This window comes from Podarcis pityusensis, assembly GCF_964106645.2.
Source record: "Podarcis pityusensis genome assembly, chromosome: 9".
NCBI classification, from domain to species: Eukaryota; Metazoa; Chordata; class Lepidosauria; order Squamata; family Lacertidae; genus Podarcis; species Podarcis pityusensis.
The window spans coordinates 20,444,568-20,463,114 of NC_138034.1; the positions used below are offsets into that span (position 1 = coordinate 20,444,568).

General features: G+C 42.8%; 1 protein-coding gene and 1 long non-coding RNA gene across 2 annotated transcripts in view; both read left to right on the top strand.

Moving 5' to 3' along the window:
* The first annotated feature begins 11 nt into the window (after positions 1–11).
* Positions 12–18,547, top strand: part of MTMR7 (myotubularin related protein 7) — a 40,737-nt gene continuing 22,201 nt past the window's right edge. The window contains exons 1-5 of the mRNA XM_081019990.1: positions 12–355; positions 11,132–11,254; positions 12,220–12,382; positions 16,584–16,741; positions 17,607–17,735. Coding sequence (XP_080876116.1) covers positions 332–355; positions 11,132–11,254; positions 12,220–12,382; positions 16,584–16,741; positions 17,607–17,735 — 597 coding nt within the window. The 5' untranslated portion in view covers positions 12–331. The remainder of the gene's footprint in view (positions 356–11,131; positions 11,255–12,219; positions 12,383–16,583; positions 16,742–17,606; positions 17,736–18,547) is intronic.
* LOC308484999 lies at positions 398–8,920 on the top strand. Its single transcript, XR_013990282.1, has 3 exons — positions 398–881; positions 1,869–2,041; positions 8,687–8,920. It is a non-coding gene; the product is annotated as an uncharacterized lncRNA (long non-coding RNA).

The window sequence follows — 18,547 nt, forward strand, 5'->3', positions numbered from 1 at the left end:
CTTTGGTTGGAGATGGGGGCCAACGGGAACCCGGCAGCCTCTAGGGCCTGGTGGCCTCCCTCCAGCCGGAAAGCCTCGGGCTCCTGTGCGCCTCGGAAGCCGAAACGAGCGGCATGGCAGCCGCTGCAGGAGGCGGAGCCAAGCGCTGACCTGGCGGCATCGGAAACAGAGGCACCTTCTCTGGGAACCGCTTTCCAGCCATCCCTCCCCCCCCCTCCCAGTTTCCCTCTGTGTTGAGGTAACGACGCTTAAGTCTTCATAGGGCCCTGTGACCCCCTCGGCTGTTGCGAGGCGTGTTGTGTGAGAGAGAAACCCCAGGGATCCTGTCGCCATGGAACACATCCGAATGCCCAAGGTGAGTACCGGGAAGAGAGAGAGAGAGAGATGGATGCTCGCCTTTTGCATCCTTGAAAGCGCCCTTTATTTCTCCCTTGGGTGGGCGAGGCTGGGGTGCATTTACACACACACACCTCCCATAAAACAAAAAAAGTGATTTATTTATCTTTTAAAAAAACCTATTTCATCCTTTCCTGGCTTTTCATAATTTTTAATGCCATCGGCTGTTTAAAGTAGACCTTGTATTAAGCTCAGAATGTTCACTGGTTTGTCTAGAATATGCTTTTTTTAATTCGTCCACAATGCAGCAACCATCCCTGAAAGCAGGGGGGAAGGTGTCCCCTCCCTTTTCATTCTGCTTTTTTTCACTTTTTTGAAATTAAACTGGAGGCCTCTGCCTGGCCGTGTCTGCTGACAGGGGTTGTGGTGATGGTGGAAGAGACCCTACCGTATTGATCTTCTCCAGGCAGGTGAAAAATAGGATTGCAGCACACACAAAAAGGGCTCAGAATATGATGTAGTTTCTCTACAGGAATGAGATCAAGGTAGCGTTGAATCGTAAGAGAATGCTGAAGTTAAATGAATTCCTTTTGGCTGAATGGATGTTGAATGATCTATGGCGCTGAAGGGCTGTTTTGCAAATGCTGATGGTATATTATTAGCCATCGACTCAAAATAATGGCTTCTTGTTCTTTGGTCTTACATCACTAGGCCTCTGACTCCCAGACAGGAAGTGGAATATTTGATCCTGCTTAAAAAAAACCGAAACACTGATCCTGTATTTTTACTTCTTTTTGTATCTTAAACAAAAAAGGTTTCATTTATCGCATTTATTCCAGTACTTCTGAGAAACAAGAATTATGTGCCTATAGCTAGTCAACACAGTCTTGAGAGCACTCAGAAAATGGAGGATTTTGTTCTTTTTTCAAAGTGATTATGAATGGGAAACAGCATTGATATAGTCATTTTAGACAGGGTTGTGTGTGCTGGCAGGTGTGGGCTGGTTGGGCAAGCACACAGTTTTCTGTTTTCTGTTTATTTTGTCAACCAAAGTCCCTCGACTTTCATTTAAGAAATCAAGTTTCTAGCTCCTGAGGTTTGTTTAGAAAAGCTTGGCAATAGTCCCACTCATGTCATCTTCCACTTTATTCTTCCTTTCTTGCCAAAAATTCCAGTGACTACTATGAATCCAGGAACACCCTCAGGCTATGTAACTGCTCCTTCAGAGGGAGGACCTAATTCCTGGACCTGAGAGTCACTAACCCACAAGGCCTTTATCGTGCCAGGATTCAATTTCAGTTTATTAATCCTCATCCAGCCGCCACTGCATGGAAACACCACTCCAGGTGCACCACACCTGCCCCGGTTGTTACAGAGAAATAGAGTTAGGTGTCATCCGCATATTTGTGAAACATTGCTGCAATGCATCCAAGGCCCCATTCCTTATTTTTTGAATCACGTCACTTACTTCTTTTACTGGTTGGTTGGCTGACAGGCATGATTTCGGAAGCATTTTCCCTCTGGTACCCAAGGAAGCAGTGCTGCAACAGGATGCTTGCAACAGGGACAAGAAGTCTAAAACACATTTTGCCCAGATATCTGTGTTGCCGGTGGCAACCATGAAAGACTACCGACCTGGATCAGGACCATTGTGGACCAAAGGGTTAACGCTCCCACACCATGCTATAGATCAAATCTAGATCAGGTTTCCCCACAGTTGTTATTTACTGTGTGTGTGTGTGTGTGTGTGTGTGTGTGTGTGTGCGCGCGCGCGTGTGTGTGTGAGTGAGAGAGAGAGAGAGAGAGAGAGATAAATAATAATGCCTCAGCCTCCTTTTCTACTGCTTCATGTTGTTGATGTTGTAGATCAGCTCTCCAAAAAACATAGGACATTGGAAAATAGGGAGTAGTCCTATACGGAATGGGTCCATTAAGCATGATATTGTCTTTTATGACTAGCAGCAGTTCTCCAAAGTTTAATAAAGAGGTCCTTCTCAGCCCTATCTAGAGATGCTGAGACTTGAACCTGCAACCCTCTGCATTCAAAGCATGTGTTCTACCACTGAGCTACAGCCTTTCCCTTGTCCAGCAACTTTACTTGTAAGAAACAAGTATTGATTGTAAATGATTATGAGCCATTAGTGTGGTTTAGAAAGAACATCCTCTGGGAAGCTGCTAAAAACTGAAATATCTACTGAGTGAAATAATCTTCTGTTAACAGGCTTCACCATAAATGGCAGCCAAAGGGGATGGGGGACGAAACCAGATCCCCACCTGATTTGAAAATGGTTTGTGCTAACTTAAAGGGCGGGGAACCAATGGTGCTAAAGATCAGATTGATACCAAAGATATGAAGAAGACATTGCACTTAGATCACAATATTTTTTTTCAGGCACATAACGTGTGTGGTTCCTTCCATTTATATCATTGTAGCTATATATTGGCAGCAGAGCAATTTAAGTTAATTTCCACTGAACATGCCAAATGAGTCCCTAGTGTCTGTGTTGTAATAATAGCACCAGGCATTCATTTGATGTTGTATCTGTTTGTTTAATGCAGCATTCTGGGTGGTCCAAGTTGTCCTCAAGTTCTAGTTTTTCCATGTTACTGAGTCCTTTTTCTGTTTTGTTGAAAGTATTTAGGTTATTTTTGGGGGAAACGACATTTGTATCACAAATATTCAGGCCTTCGATGTTCTTTTTTCTTTTCTTTTCATTTCCCACTTGAATGGGCTGAGATTAGCTCAACCTGTGGGTCTTCATGGGCTACTTAGTGCAATATGAATTCGGGACTGACTCTAAAGTTCCCGTCAAAGCTCATCAGGCTACTATGAAGCATGTAACGTGTAGAGCTGACATGGGCATCTTTATGAGCATAACTTTGCTGAGAACAATATTACATGAAGAATGTTAGATCTTGGATTTATGTACATAGTAAAGCATCCTGTGAGAGATGCTTCACACATTACATTTTTTGTAGATACACTTTACAATATGTTGCTCAAGCAGCAACATTCATTCATTGGGTGTCTAGCACACCCTTCATCAATTAATGATCCCGGGGCAGGATTGAACAACCCCCCCCCCCACTAAAAATGTAATAATAAAATTTACATGCAGCTCATAAAACAGCAGATAATAATATATAATAGCACAATATGGTACACATACAACAGACTGATTTATGACTCTCCACATGAGGTCAACTCCCTACAAAACGCTAATAACTATTTAACTAGTGCCTAAAAGTGAATGTTGTAGCACCATTCATTTATTAAAGGGGAGTGCCAGAAGTGAGATGCCATAACAGAGAAAGCCCTATCTAATGTCACCACACTGTGAGTTTCCTTTAACATTAGTCCAATGAGAAGGGCCAGTTAGTACATGGGCAGTATAGGAAGATTTCGGCTTACTGAGCTGCTCTGAATCCTGACAGCTTCATTCTGCACTAATTGCAACTTTTGGACTGCCTTCAAGAGTAGCCTCACGTACCATTCATTATAGCTGTCAAGGGTCAGGAAGGTTTGTAGTTGCCACTTCAGTTTAAAAAAATAAAAATAATTAAACTTTGTCCTCTGACTATCAAACCAACAAGTTATTCTTCACTATATTGTTGATTCATGTTGGGAAACTAAATCAATATGCTCTTCTGTTGTGCCAGTTCCAGGCCAGTTTTGTGATGTGAAAATACAGTAAACTAATCCATGGCTATATGAAGATGTTGATATAATTCTGGTGTCAGCTTCCTTATGTAAAAGTTAGACATGACACAAATATTTTACAGTGGTACCTCAGGTTACATACGCTTCAGGTTACAGACGCCGCTAACCCAGAAATAGTGCTTCAGGTTAAGAACTTTGCTTCAGGATGAGAACAGAAATCGTGCTCTGGCGGCGCAGCAGCAGCAGGAGGCCCCATTAGCTAAAGTGGTGCTTCAGGTTAAGTAGTTTCAGGTTAAGTACGGACCTCCAGAGCGAATTAAGTACTTAACCCGAAGTACCACTGTATTTTCTTTCCAAAGGGATGTCCGAGTCTCATGTCTTGACAAGTTCATTAATCGGTATAACATTCTCATGTATTTATTTTAAAATAAACAGCTGGCTACTTATGCCTCTATGTGTGTGAGCATTGTTGCATCCTTGCTCAGTGGTACAGTACATGTTTTGCATTATAAAGGTCCCAGGATGAATCCCTGTCATTTAGGTAGGGTTGCTGGGAATTGCACTGAAACCCTGGGGATGTGCTGGCAGTGTGTCTGTAGATGAAACTAGGATCCCATACATTTAAAGAAGGGATAGCTCAGTTGGTAGAGCATGAGACTCTTAATCTCAGGGTTGTGGGTTTGAGCCCAGTGTTGGGCAAAAAAGTTCCTGCATTGCAGGGGATTGGACTAGATGACCCTTGTGGTCCCTTTGAACTCTACGATTCTGTGATTTTAGGCATTTTGCCACTTTAAATAGTCATGGCTTCCCCAAAGGATTCATGGCAAATTGTAGTTTGTTAAGTGTGTAGAACTGTGGGAATTGTAGGTCTGTGACAGGAATAGGGATATCCTAAAAGCTCTGGGGACCCTTAATGAAATACAGGTGCCAGGATGGTTTGAGGGAAGCCATGGCTCTTTAAAGTGGTGTAATACTGCTTTCAGTGTATGGTACAGATGATGTTTAATAAGCTAGAAGGATATATGGTTTGACTTGATAGGAGGCAGTTTCCTGAGTGTGTTCCTAAACTGTTCATTAAAAGCACAGGGATTTCAATCAATTGTTATCGCACACTTTCCAGTGCATATCCCCATCACTTTCCTTATTGCAAAAAGACTGATTTGGAGGGGGGGAGGTGTCAGGTGAAGCACGTTTGTTGCACAAGAGTGCTGAATCGTCTTTAATTGCATAACCTGAACTTGCTGATAGGTGATAGAATCCCTCCTGAAAACAGTGACAGTGTGGAAGCAACCCCTTGTCTGTACCTCAGAGCTCAGAAACCTTTCTAAATGGCAGATTCTGGTTTCCTGTGTTTCAGTTCTACAAGTGGAGAGAAATATAATTTGTGGTGCTATCTGGCTGACCTTGTTTACAGAGTGCTCTATGTCCTACTTATTAGCACTTGGGGCTAGAAGATTCTCATCATCCATCTATTCAGTCTCATAACTTCCGGCTGTTAGTCTAGTGATGAGAGCTTGGGGTCATCTGAGGAAAAAGACAGCATGACTATTCCTCTTGGACACCCAACTGTCTCTCAGCTATGCTGCTCCCCACGCCCCCTCTGGCTCGGCGCTAATGTTTTTTCTTCCTTATCAGTCTCCTAGAGTAGAATTTAATCAGGAATCTGCATTGTTCTCACTTGGAGAAGACACAAGTCTAAGTCGCTAGTTTTGTGCTTGTTTTAATCAGATGTGTGAATCCTCAATTGTATAATCCTATTTTCCAAACAAGGTTGGCTGACTGTAAGCAATGTTATCCAGATTGCTATTGTACTGCCTTGCAACCGCTGTATGACTGGCAGTCTCTTGTCACAGTGACAAAACAATTTATTGCATTCTCCATGCCTTTTTAAAACTAGATCCACAATCAAGGTTCATTCAACAAGTATAAAATATACTTAGGGACACATGATGTCTTGGAGCACCCAGCGCAATTCGACTGCAGCCATAAAACCTTCACAGGCATTTAACATGCATTCAGCATATCTAGAAAGAGCTTTGCAGCTATCTTAACTTGAGGACTTGCCTATCCCTTTCCCAAATACAACATCCCTTTTCTTGAATGACCTCCCAACAGCCTTGTTCAGAAGGTCAGATTTTAAATTTATCCTCTGAAAGTGCCTTACATCTGTTTGCAATTTTGCATTCCCTTTAACTTCTATATTTTGCCTTCTTTCCCTTTTTTCTAAAAAGTGTTGTGTTGAATTTGGATCCACTTTATATATATCATGTAAGGGGTTGCCATAGACACCATAAATCCCTTGACTGTGTTCTGCTTAATGCCCTCTTTGCTTCTTTTAGCCCACAGCAACCAAGTTCATGGAGGAAAATATATCATGATGGACAGACATGGCTTTTAATAAATACTTCAGTCAGTTGCGATTTGTGTGCGTAGGCTCAAGGGACTTGGCACTCATCACCATGATCTCTGATACCTCTGCAATAGGGGTGGGGAACCTCTGGCCTGCGAGCCTCCTCATTGGGACCCCCAAGACATGCTGACCTGTCCTACACCTCAAATTCTGAGCACACAATCATGTAGTAACAAGATGGCTTACAAATAATTTAGAAGTTGGATCCAAGGCAAACGACACAACCCAAGCATTGGCATATCATGTGGTACAAAGTCTTGCTTAAAATGAAAACAATTTAAAAATGTACAGCTTTGGTGGTATCTTACCCCATATCAAGTCCAGCTTTCACTGAGAGTGGTTTGCCTCACATATCCTTATGAATCATTTAATGAAAGACCTTTTCTTCCATTTTTGCCCACTTCTTTGGTGCCCTGACCCCACAGAAAGTCACCACTTCCTTGTATTGCGCATTTCTAAAACCAGAAATCAAAGCCAATTGCAGTTCACAGGTTATTACTCCAAAATTTCACTACATTCTTCGAAGATGGGCTTCCAGAATCTGTGACATGTCCATATCTCTTCTCTGACAATCGGAGAGAATACTTTGAAGGTTTGATGTTTAAGTCACATTAATCCTACAGTAAATAAATGCAACTTAAACTTCAAACTTTCAAAGTATTCTCTCTGATTGCTGCTGATACCAATTTCAGTAGGTGTTTCTGCACAGTTCCTAACCATTGAGCATCATCTATAACTAAAGATTTAGTTAATTAATCAGTAAGATACATGTAAAATGTCAGTGGCTCCAGGAGAGGAGGGGCAGCATTGACTACTGGGGAAGGTGGCAGTGAGATTGTTACTGTGGGAGCACTGGATTGGCTATACTGGTATGCCTGCCCCGCCTTTTTTCATCACCTTGCTCCGCTATACCCAGTATGTGGTAGCAGTGGTGCTGTAGAGAGGCAAGGTCCATGGCACCTCCCCTAGCTGCTGGCCACTCCTGAAAAGCATTCTCTCTTGAATGTTTTCTGACTGTTTTGATTCTAATGTGCTCTTGGATTAGGGACTTCCATTCTGACAATGATTGGTTGGATTTCTTTTTTGAACTGAAAATGGTCTCTTAATTTATAAAAAATGTATATTTAGTAAAAATTATGGGGATATGCAAATATATAACTGAATATTTTTTTCATTTAACACTAGACTCCTAGTTTGGGGGTGCGGGTGGTGCTGTGGGTTAAACCACAGAGCCTAGGGCTTGCCAAACAGAAGGTCGGCGGTTCAAATCCCCGTGACGGGGTGAGCTCCCGTTGCTCGGTCCCTGCTCCTGCCAACCTAGCAGTTCAAAAGCATGAAGTGCAAGTAGATAAATAGGTACCACTCTGGCGGGAAGGTAAACGATGTTTCCGTGCGCTGCTCTGGTTTGTCAGAAGCGGCTTAGTCATGCTGGCCACATGACCCGGAAGCTGTAAGCCGGCTCCCTCGGCCAGTAAAGCAAGATGAGTGCCACAACTCCAGAGTTGTCCACGACTGGACCTAACGGTCAGGGGTCCCTTTACCTTTACCTTTAGACTCCTAGTTAGTGCAGTTTGTGTCTCCAGCTAAGTCACTATTGAATGTATACTGCAGAGCAAACTTTGTTCTTTTCAGTGCTCCTATTGGCCTAAAGTACTTTGATGATCTGGCACTAAGCTGCCTTAAGGGTGAATTTTGAGCTGACATCGCACAGTTTGTTTCTCCACTGGGAATGATGTGAGATGCACAAAAATAGTTCCCAGAGGCCAGAGCTTGCTAGAAAATCTGTGTCTTCAAAGTGGTTTAGCTTTCTGCTTTCTGCAGCCAGCTCTTGACATAGGTCACTGAAGAACTAGCCAAGACGTAGGTCTCATAAGAACTAGCCAAGAAGTCAGTGAATCATTATACTAAAAAACCCCCCCAAAACTGGGTCACGTCCTGGAGTTCCACTCTTAACTCATTTGTTACCAAAGTAGATTCTCAGTAGAGAAAAGGGCAAGGATGAGCTGTCATAAAGGCATGAGAATTTAGCTCAAATAAAACCACAGAGCATACAGAAACACTCCATAGATCTATTTGGTTAGCTTGGCAGAAGTTAATTTTAGCTTTTTCAAATCCCCACCTACCTTGAGCTCTGAATAGGGTCTTAAAAACATGATAATCCTTTAGATGTCTTTGTAGCTAGGTTATGAATAATTGTTAAATTTCTTAGCTGCTTTGTCTCATGTGATGTGGTTGAGGTGGAATTTGTGTATAAGTATTTTACCCCTTTTCTGTTTCAGAAATCCTGATATGTGTATGGAGCAAATATGAATTTAACTCATCTTTAGTATACTTATTTAAAAAAGAAAACAAAAGAAAAGTTCATTAGCAAATATGGGTGTATCTGCTGTAACGCGCTGCACAGAATTATGAGTAATGTCAGGTCCAGTCAGAGGCAAGCAGAACCAAGGCTGTACCAATCAGATTGCATCTTGCCATTTTTACAAAAATTGTTATTGATAGTTTTATTGAGATTTTCAGAAATTTTATTTTTCAAAGTACAAAAGGTTGCAGCCACTCATTCCTGTTAGTCAAAAATTAAGTATAACCAGTGCTTTTTTTCCTGGGGGTACGCAGGGGTACCCTTAAACATTTTGTGAATCGATAAGTTTGGCCTCATTGAGAGGCAGTACAGTGGTACCTCGGGTTACATACGTTTCAGGTTACATACGCTTCAGGTTACAGACTCCGCTAACCCAGAAATAGTACCTCGGGTTAAGAACTTTGCTTCAGGATGAGAACAGAAATCGTGCTCTGGCGGCGCGGCGGCAGCAGGAGGCCCCATTAGCTAAAGTGGTGCTTCAGGTTAAGAACAGTTTCAGGTTAAGAACAGACCTCCAGAACGAATTAAGTACTTAACCCGAGGTACCACTGTATTTCAATATGAGTAGGGAAATGAGAGTACCCCTAAACATTTTTTTTTTTAGAAAAAAAGCTCTGAATATGACTAAATGATTCTGAACAATGGGTGGTATTTTACTTGGAGTAGACTCCCTGGAAATCATGAACATGACTAAACTAGGTACATTAATTTCAGTGGATCTACTTTGAGTAAAACATAGTTGAATGCCATCCATTGTATACAGACATGTAATTTTATCACCCAATTTTAGCATGTAATTATATTACTTATACAGTGGTGCCTCGCAAGACGAAATTAATTCGTTCCGCAAGTTTTTTCTTCTTGCGAGTTTTTCGTCTTGCGATGCACAGTTTCCCATAGGAATGCATTGAAAATCAATTAATGCGTTCCTAGGGAAACCGCTTGCCAGGCTGGCGGTGCGGAGAAGGGCTTTTCTCCCCACCGCAAGCCTTCAGGACAGGTACGGGAACAGAGGGGAAGGCGCGCAGCGCTTTCCCTCTGTTCCCGGGGCTTGCGTGGGAGGAGGGTTTTTCCTCCCCACCGCCAACATTCAGAACAGCATTCTGAATGTTGGCGGTGGGAAGGAAAACCCTCCTCCCACCCCAAGTCTTCAGGAAAGCCATCCGATGCCGGGCGGCGGGAGAAGGTGTCCCCCCCCCCGCCCGGCATCGGAGCTTCCTCCCCCCCCGCCCGGCATCGGAACGAAGCTCCGATGCCGGGCGGGGGGAGGAGGCGTTCCCCCCCCCCCGGCATCGGAGCTTCGTTCCGATGCCGGGCGGCGGGAGGAGGCATTCCCCCCCCGCCCGGCATCGGAGCTTCGTTCTGATGCCGGGCGGGGGGGAGGAGGCGTTCCCCCCCGCCGCCCGGCATCGGAGCTTCGTTCTGATGCCGGGCGGGGGGGAGGAGGCGTTCCCCCCCCGCCCAGCATCGGAGCTTCGTTCCGATGCCGGGCGGGGGCAGGAGGCGTTCCCCCCCGCCGCCCGGCATCGGAGCTTCGTTCCGATGCCGGGCGGGGGGGAGGAGGCGTTCCCCCCCCGCCCGGCATCGGAGCTTCGTTCCGATGCCGGGCGGGGGGGGAGGAGGCGTTCTTCCCCCCCCCCCCGGCATCGGAGCTTCGTTCCGATGCCGGGCGGCGGGAGGAGGCATTCCCCCCCCCCGCCCGGCATCGGAGCTTTGTTCCGATGCCGGGCGGGGGGGTGGAGGAGGTCCGAGGACAGTGGGGAAGACGCGCTGCGCTTCCCCGCTGTCCCGGAGATTTCCCTATGGGCTTTCGTCTTGCGAAGCAAGCCCATAGGGAAATTCGTTTTGCGAAGCGCCTCCAAAACGGAAAACCCTTTCGTCTAGCGGGTTTTCCGTCTTGCGAGGCGTTCGTCTTGCGGGGCACCACTGTATTTGTTTGAAAACTACTGACTTTACTTCGATTATGTTCTTTCTAGTTTGTATCTTTGACTCTGTATTAATAAATAAATCTTGCCACAATTGGTTTTATATATAGTTTGATACATTTTATGTCAGTTTGTTTTTAATGTTGGATGGTATTTTTAATTTGCATATTGTTTAATGTAAGCCTTATAAGCAAATAACAAAGAAAATACATAAACGAAAAGTAAATTTGGGATGTAAAATTAATATTCTTTTCTATGTCTTCTAGTCTCTTTCATCTTGCTACTTTTAAACAGTGGAAAAAGATTGGCATGTTTAACATAAATGGTTTCTTTCAACAGAAAACCAGTTTCATAGAATTTTGTAGAATTTTTTATTTTTTTATTTTATTGGAAGTATTGAACTGCTTGGTTATGCTCTCTCTCTCTCTCTCTTTTAGGTGGAAAATGTCCGCTTGATTGATGGAATATCTTCCAAAAGGGCTGCATTAGGGACACTGTATCTAACAGCCACTCATGTGATCTTTGTAGAAAATGAGTCAGACACCCGTAAAGAGACGTGGGTATGGCAATTTCTATATTACAGCTCTGTGAATCCTATGAAAGTAATTTCTACAACTCTGGTTTTATTTTTATAACTGCAAAATGCCCTACAAACGTATGCCGAACAAATTAAAAGGGAGTGGATATATCTGTGAATGCATCCCGTAAAGTTCGCTAATTTGTCCTCTCCATTGATTTTTAAAAGTCTGTGTGCAATGTACACAGACTTTTAAGTCAAGACTGGATTATATGTATGCATAGAACATAATGGGTATGCATAAGGAACAGCCAGACCATTGAGTTTGTTGCGATGGCAGCAAATTTACCAGAGAAAGCTCAAAATCTAGGAACATGGGAACCTGCCTTACACTGAGTCCATCTAGTTTGGTATTGTCTACATCAGGGGTAGCTAACGTTATGCCCACTTAGATGTTGCTGAACCATGACTCCCATCATCCCTGACCATTCGCCATGCTGGCTGGGTCTTGGGGAAGTTATAGTCCAGCAGCATTACAGACCGACAGTGACTGTGCAGGGTTTCAGACAGGGGACTTTTCCACCCTACCTGGTCAACAGGGAGCTTCAGACTGGAAGTGGAATGTACCGTGTAAGTTTCAGCTCTTCGTTATGGGGAGTTCACCGCAACGCTGATGTAGAGCTCATATGTACTGGTTCAAGACTCTGTCTTACTTCTGCTTCACAACAGCGTATTTTCCAATGCCTTGCTCCCTCTTTCACATTGGAACGTTGCATGCATTAATGCACATGGTCAAAGTGGGCTGTGTTGTATTCTTTTAAAGTTGCAAGTGTTTTGTTGCTGTTTGGTTATTTAAAACATTTATTTCTTATTTATTTATTTAAAACATTTGCACCCCACTTTTCCTTGGCAGAGTTCAAGGTGTCTTAACACACACACACACACACAGAGAGAGAGAGAGAGAGAGAGAGAGAGCGCACAGTAAAAAAAGTTGTTTCTCCTTTTCAGGTTCTTCACAGTCAAATCTCTTCTATCGAAAAGCAGGCTACAGCGGCAACTGGTTGTCCTTTGCTGATTCGCTGCAAGAATTTTCAGAACATCCAGTTCATCATGCCTCAAGAAAGAGATTGCCATGATGTTTACATATCTTTAATCCGTCTGGCACGCCCAGGTATGGAATGGAAATTCAGAAGGATACAATCTGGAAATTAAGCCTGAACAAATGCTCTCTCTTATTTATCTTGTGGTGGATTGCTGTCATGCAGTTTGTAAAAAGAAAAAGGAAAAAAACAACAACCTGATGCTGAGGAGGCTGTTCTCTTTCACCCAGTGTACAAACAATGCAATATCTGTTTGCTGTCTTTCAAAAAAGCTCTGTGCCATCTGATAGCACAGTTGTAGAAAAGGCATCTCCTTTCAGCATTTGATGATCATTTCATTCATCTCTCTTCTCTTTAGCCATTCATGGTTATGCTCATCTCTGGTTTTGCCCATAACTCTCTGGCCATTATTTCATTATTTCTCTTTCTCCTTGCAGGTAAGGTTCCATGGGACAGGGACCCTTCATTTTATTATTTTTAGTTTTTTCCTACTTAGCTCCATTAATCTTTTAATATCAATCAGCACATTTACACAGCTGATTTAGAACTTTATTTCTCATCCTCTTGTTCTGTAAACCTGCAGACTGGGCCTGAATTTAGTTTTGGCACAGCACTAAGGTGTTTCCTTTTTACAGATATTCAGAGGTGTAGCTGTGTTGCAGCAGAAACAACAAAGGATTTTGTAGACTGGAAAAGGTGTAGAAAGGGGAAACCAACATGATCAAGGGGCTGGAGAAAGTCCCCTTTGAGGAAATAATAATGTGAGCAATGAAATATGTAAGGGTTTAGTGGCTGGAAAAGTATTTTCGAGGAAGATTTGAGAACTCTTTCTGCTTAGGTTGTGACAGGTGGTTCTGGCGACATCCCACCATGTTCCTCATTCCTGCCAACTGTGTCAAGCACTTCCAATAACCTGCAAATATGAATAAGCTTTGCACCTCACACTTTGTGACTGAACTGTTGATAAAGCCTTAAACTGAAAATAGGACGTTGTTTGTTCTAACTTGATCTAGCTGTGAGAGCTCCTAGCCAGTGATGTGAGCCGGTGTAATGGATGACTTTAATGCACGTTTTGGACGCTGGTGAACAAATACACGTCAAAATTCCAGCCAGATCTTTCTACTTGAGATATTTTTCCCCAGGTTAAATATAACAATGTACATAAACAGATGGAACAGTGTACATAAACCCATGCCATGACAATAAACAGATGGAGGCAGAAAAGTCTGAGTTCCAGAAACTGTTCAAACCCTGCCCTCATCTATTTTTTGAATTATGGTTTAATGTTCTGAAAGTTTATGGATTAATTTCCTCTCCATTTCTTGTATACAGCACTCCTTTTGTACAACATAGATTACTAGTTGTATCCATCTACATACTCTAATCCTGCTCTAGTCACACTTAAAATGGGCATTTATGTGTAACCAGATGCACTTGACTATTGATTTAACTGTGCATCCCATTGAAAGCAATAAAGTGAAGTAAGTTTTTTCAATAGTGCTATATAGGCATATTAGTCTCTGCAGCAAAAATAACAGACTTAGGGCACCTTATTTTGCTTGGGTTGTATTTTACGTTATGCTCACAGTAGAACCATTGAAATGTAGTGGACCTGAATTAGTCATGGCCATTAACTTTAATGGATCTACTTTGAATGGGACATAGGTTGTCTGCAACTCTTTGCCTTTAAGGTGCTGCAGGATTTTTCTGTTTTGCTTTTGAGAAGTAAGATGGCATCAGTGCTTGGATACACTTCTAGTGCCAAATCCAATTTGGCTGGCTGTTCCTGATATGGCAAGTGATTCACACAGATGGATTCACTTTACTTCTTTATGGATGACACTGGAGAAGCTTTCGTAGGGTGCAGAGACTTCACACCATACATGTAAAGCACATTTGTTCCACTTTAACTTGTGGCTTCCCCCAAAGAATCCTGGGAACTGGAGCTACCGTTCATTTATTGCACTGACATGTATTGCTTTACACTTGTTTACATGGGACTTCATTTGCCATTTTACCACCCATTAACTCAGTTTGGAGAGGCTCTTTTGGAGCACAATCTCTTTTCATTTTCACAACCCCAAACAATTTAGTATCATCAGCAAACTTGACAACTTCACAGCTCACTCCTAGCTAGAGATTGTTTATGAACAAATTAAAAAGCACATGGCCCATTGCTGATCCTTGAGGGACTCCATTTTCTACATCATTCGGAAAACTGTCCATTTATTCCTCCCTTCTGCTTCCTGCTACTTAACTAATTCCTGATCCACAAGAAGACCTCTCCTCCCATTCTGAGCATGTTGCAAGCATCTGCGTATAAGGGACTTAGCTGTTGCAAGAGCCCTTTATTTGCTTTGGGTTTATCACACATGGCAATCTTGTTAGTTGTGTTCTGGCCATTTTATGGGACATCAATTCATAAAATTGTAGGGAAGGAAGGAACCTGAAGGTCACCTGTGACTGGTACCTTGCCTTGCCGCAAGCCTCCCTACCCTGCCCCCAATGACAACATTTGAAAGAGATTAACCCATAACATCCAGTTAATTGTTTCCTACTGTTATAGAACAGGATGGACCAAAGCTGAATTCTCTCTGTTTGCTTCTGGATCTGCCTTCACTGTGGTAGGGTTCACAGGTGACCAATGGTAGTCTGATGTCAGGTTTCTGCTGGAAGATGCTGCTGTAATCTACTAAGCCATTTCCTGTAGATAACAGTCTAACTGCGTCAGTCCTCCTGAACATAAAACAGTTGGCTAAGGTGCTCTCTCCCCCTTATTTCATCGTAACGGAGTGTGCGATACACACTTTCTTTTCCTCTTAAGGTCAAAGGAAAGAGAAGAGGCAGTAGCTTAGCCGATCCCCACCTCGCCAAAGTGGCTGTGCACTTTGTAGTACAGAAATTAAGTCCTATTTAAATGTGAAGTTAAGTGAGGGAATAAAACGTGGGGGAAAGTTAGCAATAATAAAGTAAGGATAGTAGAATTATAGTGCCTTACGCCATCAACTTAGCTGGGTTGGGATCTTCATCAGCTGATGGTCATAATGCTGTCAGTTGACTTGTCGGAACACTTTTACTCAAAATAGTTGGTTATGACTATTTTAAGTAATTGTATTACACTTGTTGTATTCCTTTATTTTGTTGTTATTGTGTTGGTGTGCAGTTGCTCTTTAAATCTGTTTCATCCTGTTGTGCGTCTTCTGTTGTTGAATACAAAGGTGAGCCATAAATATCTAAGATAAAATTATATTGTCCAGGTATTTTTTGTTTGCTTGGCTTGTGTTCAAACAATAAATGCCATCTAAAAATGAAAGTGAAAATTTTAATGGCATTTGCAGGGCTCATCGGCCAATTTTATTTATTTGCTGCCCAAGTCATAGGTGGGCAGAGCAGTTCTATGGAAGTGTCTTTCCATGAGAATCCGTGCCAGAGCTCATGTCTACTTCATGTTGCCCTCCTGGCTCAATGTGAGCCTCGTAGGAAGTGAAGATGGCTTTTTCTTATTTCCCTGACACAATGCGTTTTGGTTTCCCTCTCTAGGGCTGGTTTAGTTCTTTAGTCCTGCAGTATGATGAGGTACAAGGAGACTTTGGATCCTGCCTCAACATGCATTCACTGTAGGAGGCAGTATGAATACCATTTGCTTGGAATCACAAGTGGGGAGAGCACTGTTCCATTCAGGACCTGCTTGAGAGCTTCCCATAGGCATCTGGTCGGCCACTGTGAGAACAATATGCTGGACTCGATGGGCCATTGGCCTGTTCCATCAGTAGAGTGGTACTGATGTGCATTCCGGAGCCACTCAACTGGCCTCTGGCCACCTGTATTCTTGCAGCCCAAGTTACATAGTACCAGTAGGAGAAAAATGGAGCAAGCATGGCACATCAAACCGGTGGTCTGAGCAAATGAATCAAATGACACGCTGCTAACGGAACAAGCAATCTGGATAAAACACAAGAGCAAGAAATGCAGCTCTTAACATCAGACACCCTGCCTGCCTCCCCTCCCAATCAGGGAAAAGGTTAGCTGTCTGCAAAGTTTGGCTGTAAAGTGTCTGGACAGACAGCATACAGAGCTTGTTTGAAATCCCATCTGGATTATTCATATACACAAGTGCAGTCCTCCCTAACGAAGTGCAAGCTTCATTGGTTATCATCTTTGAAAAATGTGACAGCTGGCATAGCTAAGCGAATAAAAGTTGGTGTTTGTGATGCAATAATAATAAATCAAATGGATAAATAGTGTGTGTGTCTCTTTTTCCCTGTCCTTCAGTTAAATATGAAGAGTTGTACTGTTTTTCCTTCAACCCCAAGCTAAACAAAGAAGAGCGAGAGCAAGGTTGGAATCTGACAAACATGAAGGAAGAATATAATCGGATGGGGGTCCCAAATAATTACTGGCAGCTCAGTGATGTCAATAGAGATTACAGGGTGAGTTGCTGCAACCAAAGGTGCAGTACTTGATAATGTGGAACACAAAGGACAGCAGTGACCACTTACCATCCCTGCATTAGCCTGGTAACTAAGTGACCCAATTCAGGCATGATGGTTTATGGAGTTGTGTGCTCATGTGCTCTTCTCTCATGCCCTCAGCTTTGGGTCTTACACCTTGGCTTGTTAAACCACAGTTTCCTGTGACATCCAAACTGTGGTTTAAACACTGCCAGAATAAACCATTTCCTCTCTTTGGACATTATGGGAAAGTGGTTTTAAAAACCAGTATATAAACGTCAAAGCTGGGTACAGGAGGATAGTGGTTGAGCAGTGTGGGAGTGCATGGGCACATGGTTTGTTATTTGGCTGATAAACCATAATTTATTAGAGCAACGTTGTGATGTCTGAACTGGGCCAGAGTACAAAGAAGCTGTGTGACACAATCTCATCATGGTTTGCTTTGCTCCCCCCCATCATTCAATTGAGTGCTGCTTCTGGAAGTAAAGGAAATTTTTGAGTTCACTTAACAGAATGTTTGAGTTCTTTAACAGAAAGCTTTCAGGAGGATGCAGAAAGGGTTTTGGGTGGTGCATCAGAGCATGGGAAAACATCTAGGTCTAACATATAAAGCACTCTTATTCAGGAAATATGGAATTTGTGTTTTATGTGAGATAGTGCAAGCTTTCAAACTTCGTTCAGTTATTTTTTGCTTGGCTTTTTCTTAAGCATACTGAGCACAGATATAGTTTGACTATTTGTGAGGCCCTTTGAAATTATCCTTAGGTGAGTCTTCCAGAAGATCATGCTATGTTCTGCTTCAAGAAACTCATCTTGATTTCCTTCTGCTTCTGCTTTTGGACAGGTCTGTGACTCTTACCCCACCGAAGTGTATGTGCCAAAATCAGCCACTGCCCACATCATTATGGGAAGCTCTAAATTCCGCAGCAGGAGGCGTTTCCCAGCACTTTCATATTACTACAAGCAAAATAACGTAAGTGTGGGACTAAAGCTTTTCAATGATTTATTTCACTTGGACTGACTCTTCATTTTCTATTAGCTAAAAACCATGAGGGACAAATGATCATTGCATCAAATAAACAAAGAAAATGCATTTGAAATTTGGTTAAAATATATTGTTCATTAGAGTGTTTTTGAGGTATGGGTTTTTTGTGTGTGCTATGGTTCCTTTTGTTAACACTGTCAATTCTTTTTTGTTTCTTTTGTCCGCACATAGAATAATAAATAAATAAATAAGATAATTGCATCAAGCAGGGAGTTGGATTTGATCACCTGCAATGCCCCTTCCATCTCTATGCACCTTAATAAGCTCCATAGCTTCTCACTTGGGGACACAAGCAAAAGTGCTGTCAGTCTCTCTTCCCCATTGGAGGGAGAAGCACTGGAGGCACTGGAGGGGAGGCATCACTTACGCACTTCTACAACCTCATATATTTGTAGTAACTGCAACGTAAGGGTCGGGAGATGCACAAGGAGAGAGTTCTTACAGAGCCTCTGGGGATATTAATCTTTTGCCTGGGTCTTGAATCATGGGTGGGAATGCAGTTGAGGTGCATAATAGGTGCTTCCTTGAAACCGGCAGATATGCTGGGGGAGGGGGAGAAGAAGAGAGCCTCGTTGAGGTTCATTTTATTTATTTATTTCATAAAACTTATATACCACTTGAGTGTAGAAAACCTCAAAGGGGTTTACAAAGTGGTTCTGTGCTTAACCCTGATATAGGCTAGATTTTTACTTTTCAAGTGGCAAGCGTCTGGGGGGTTTGTTTTCCATTTCTAGATGGTA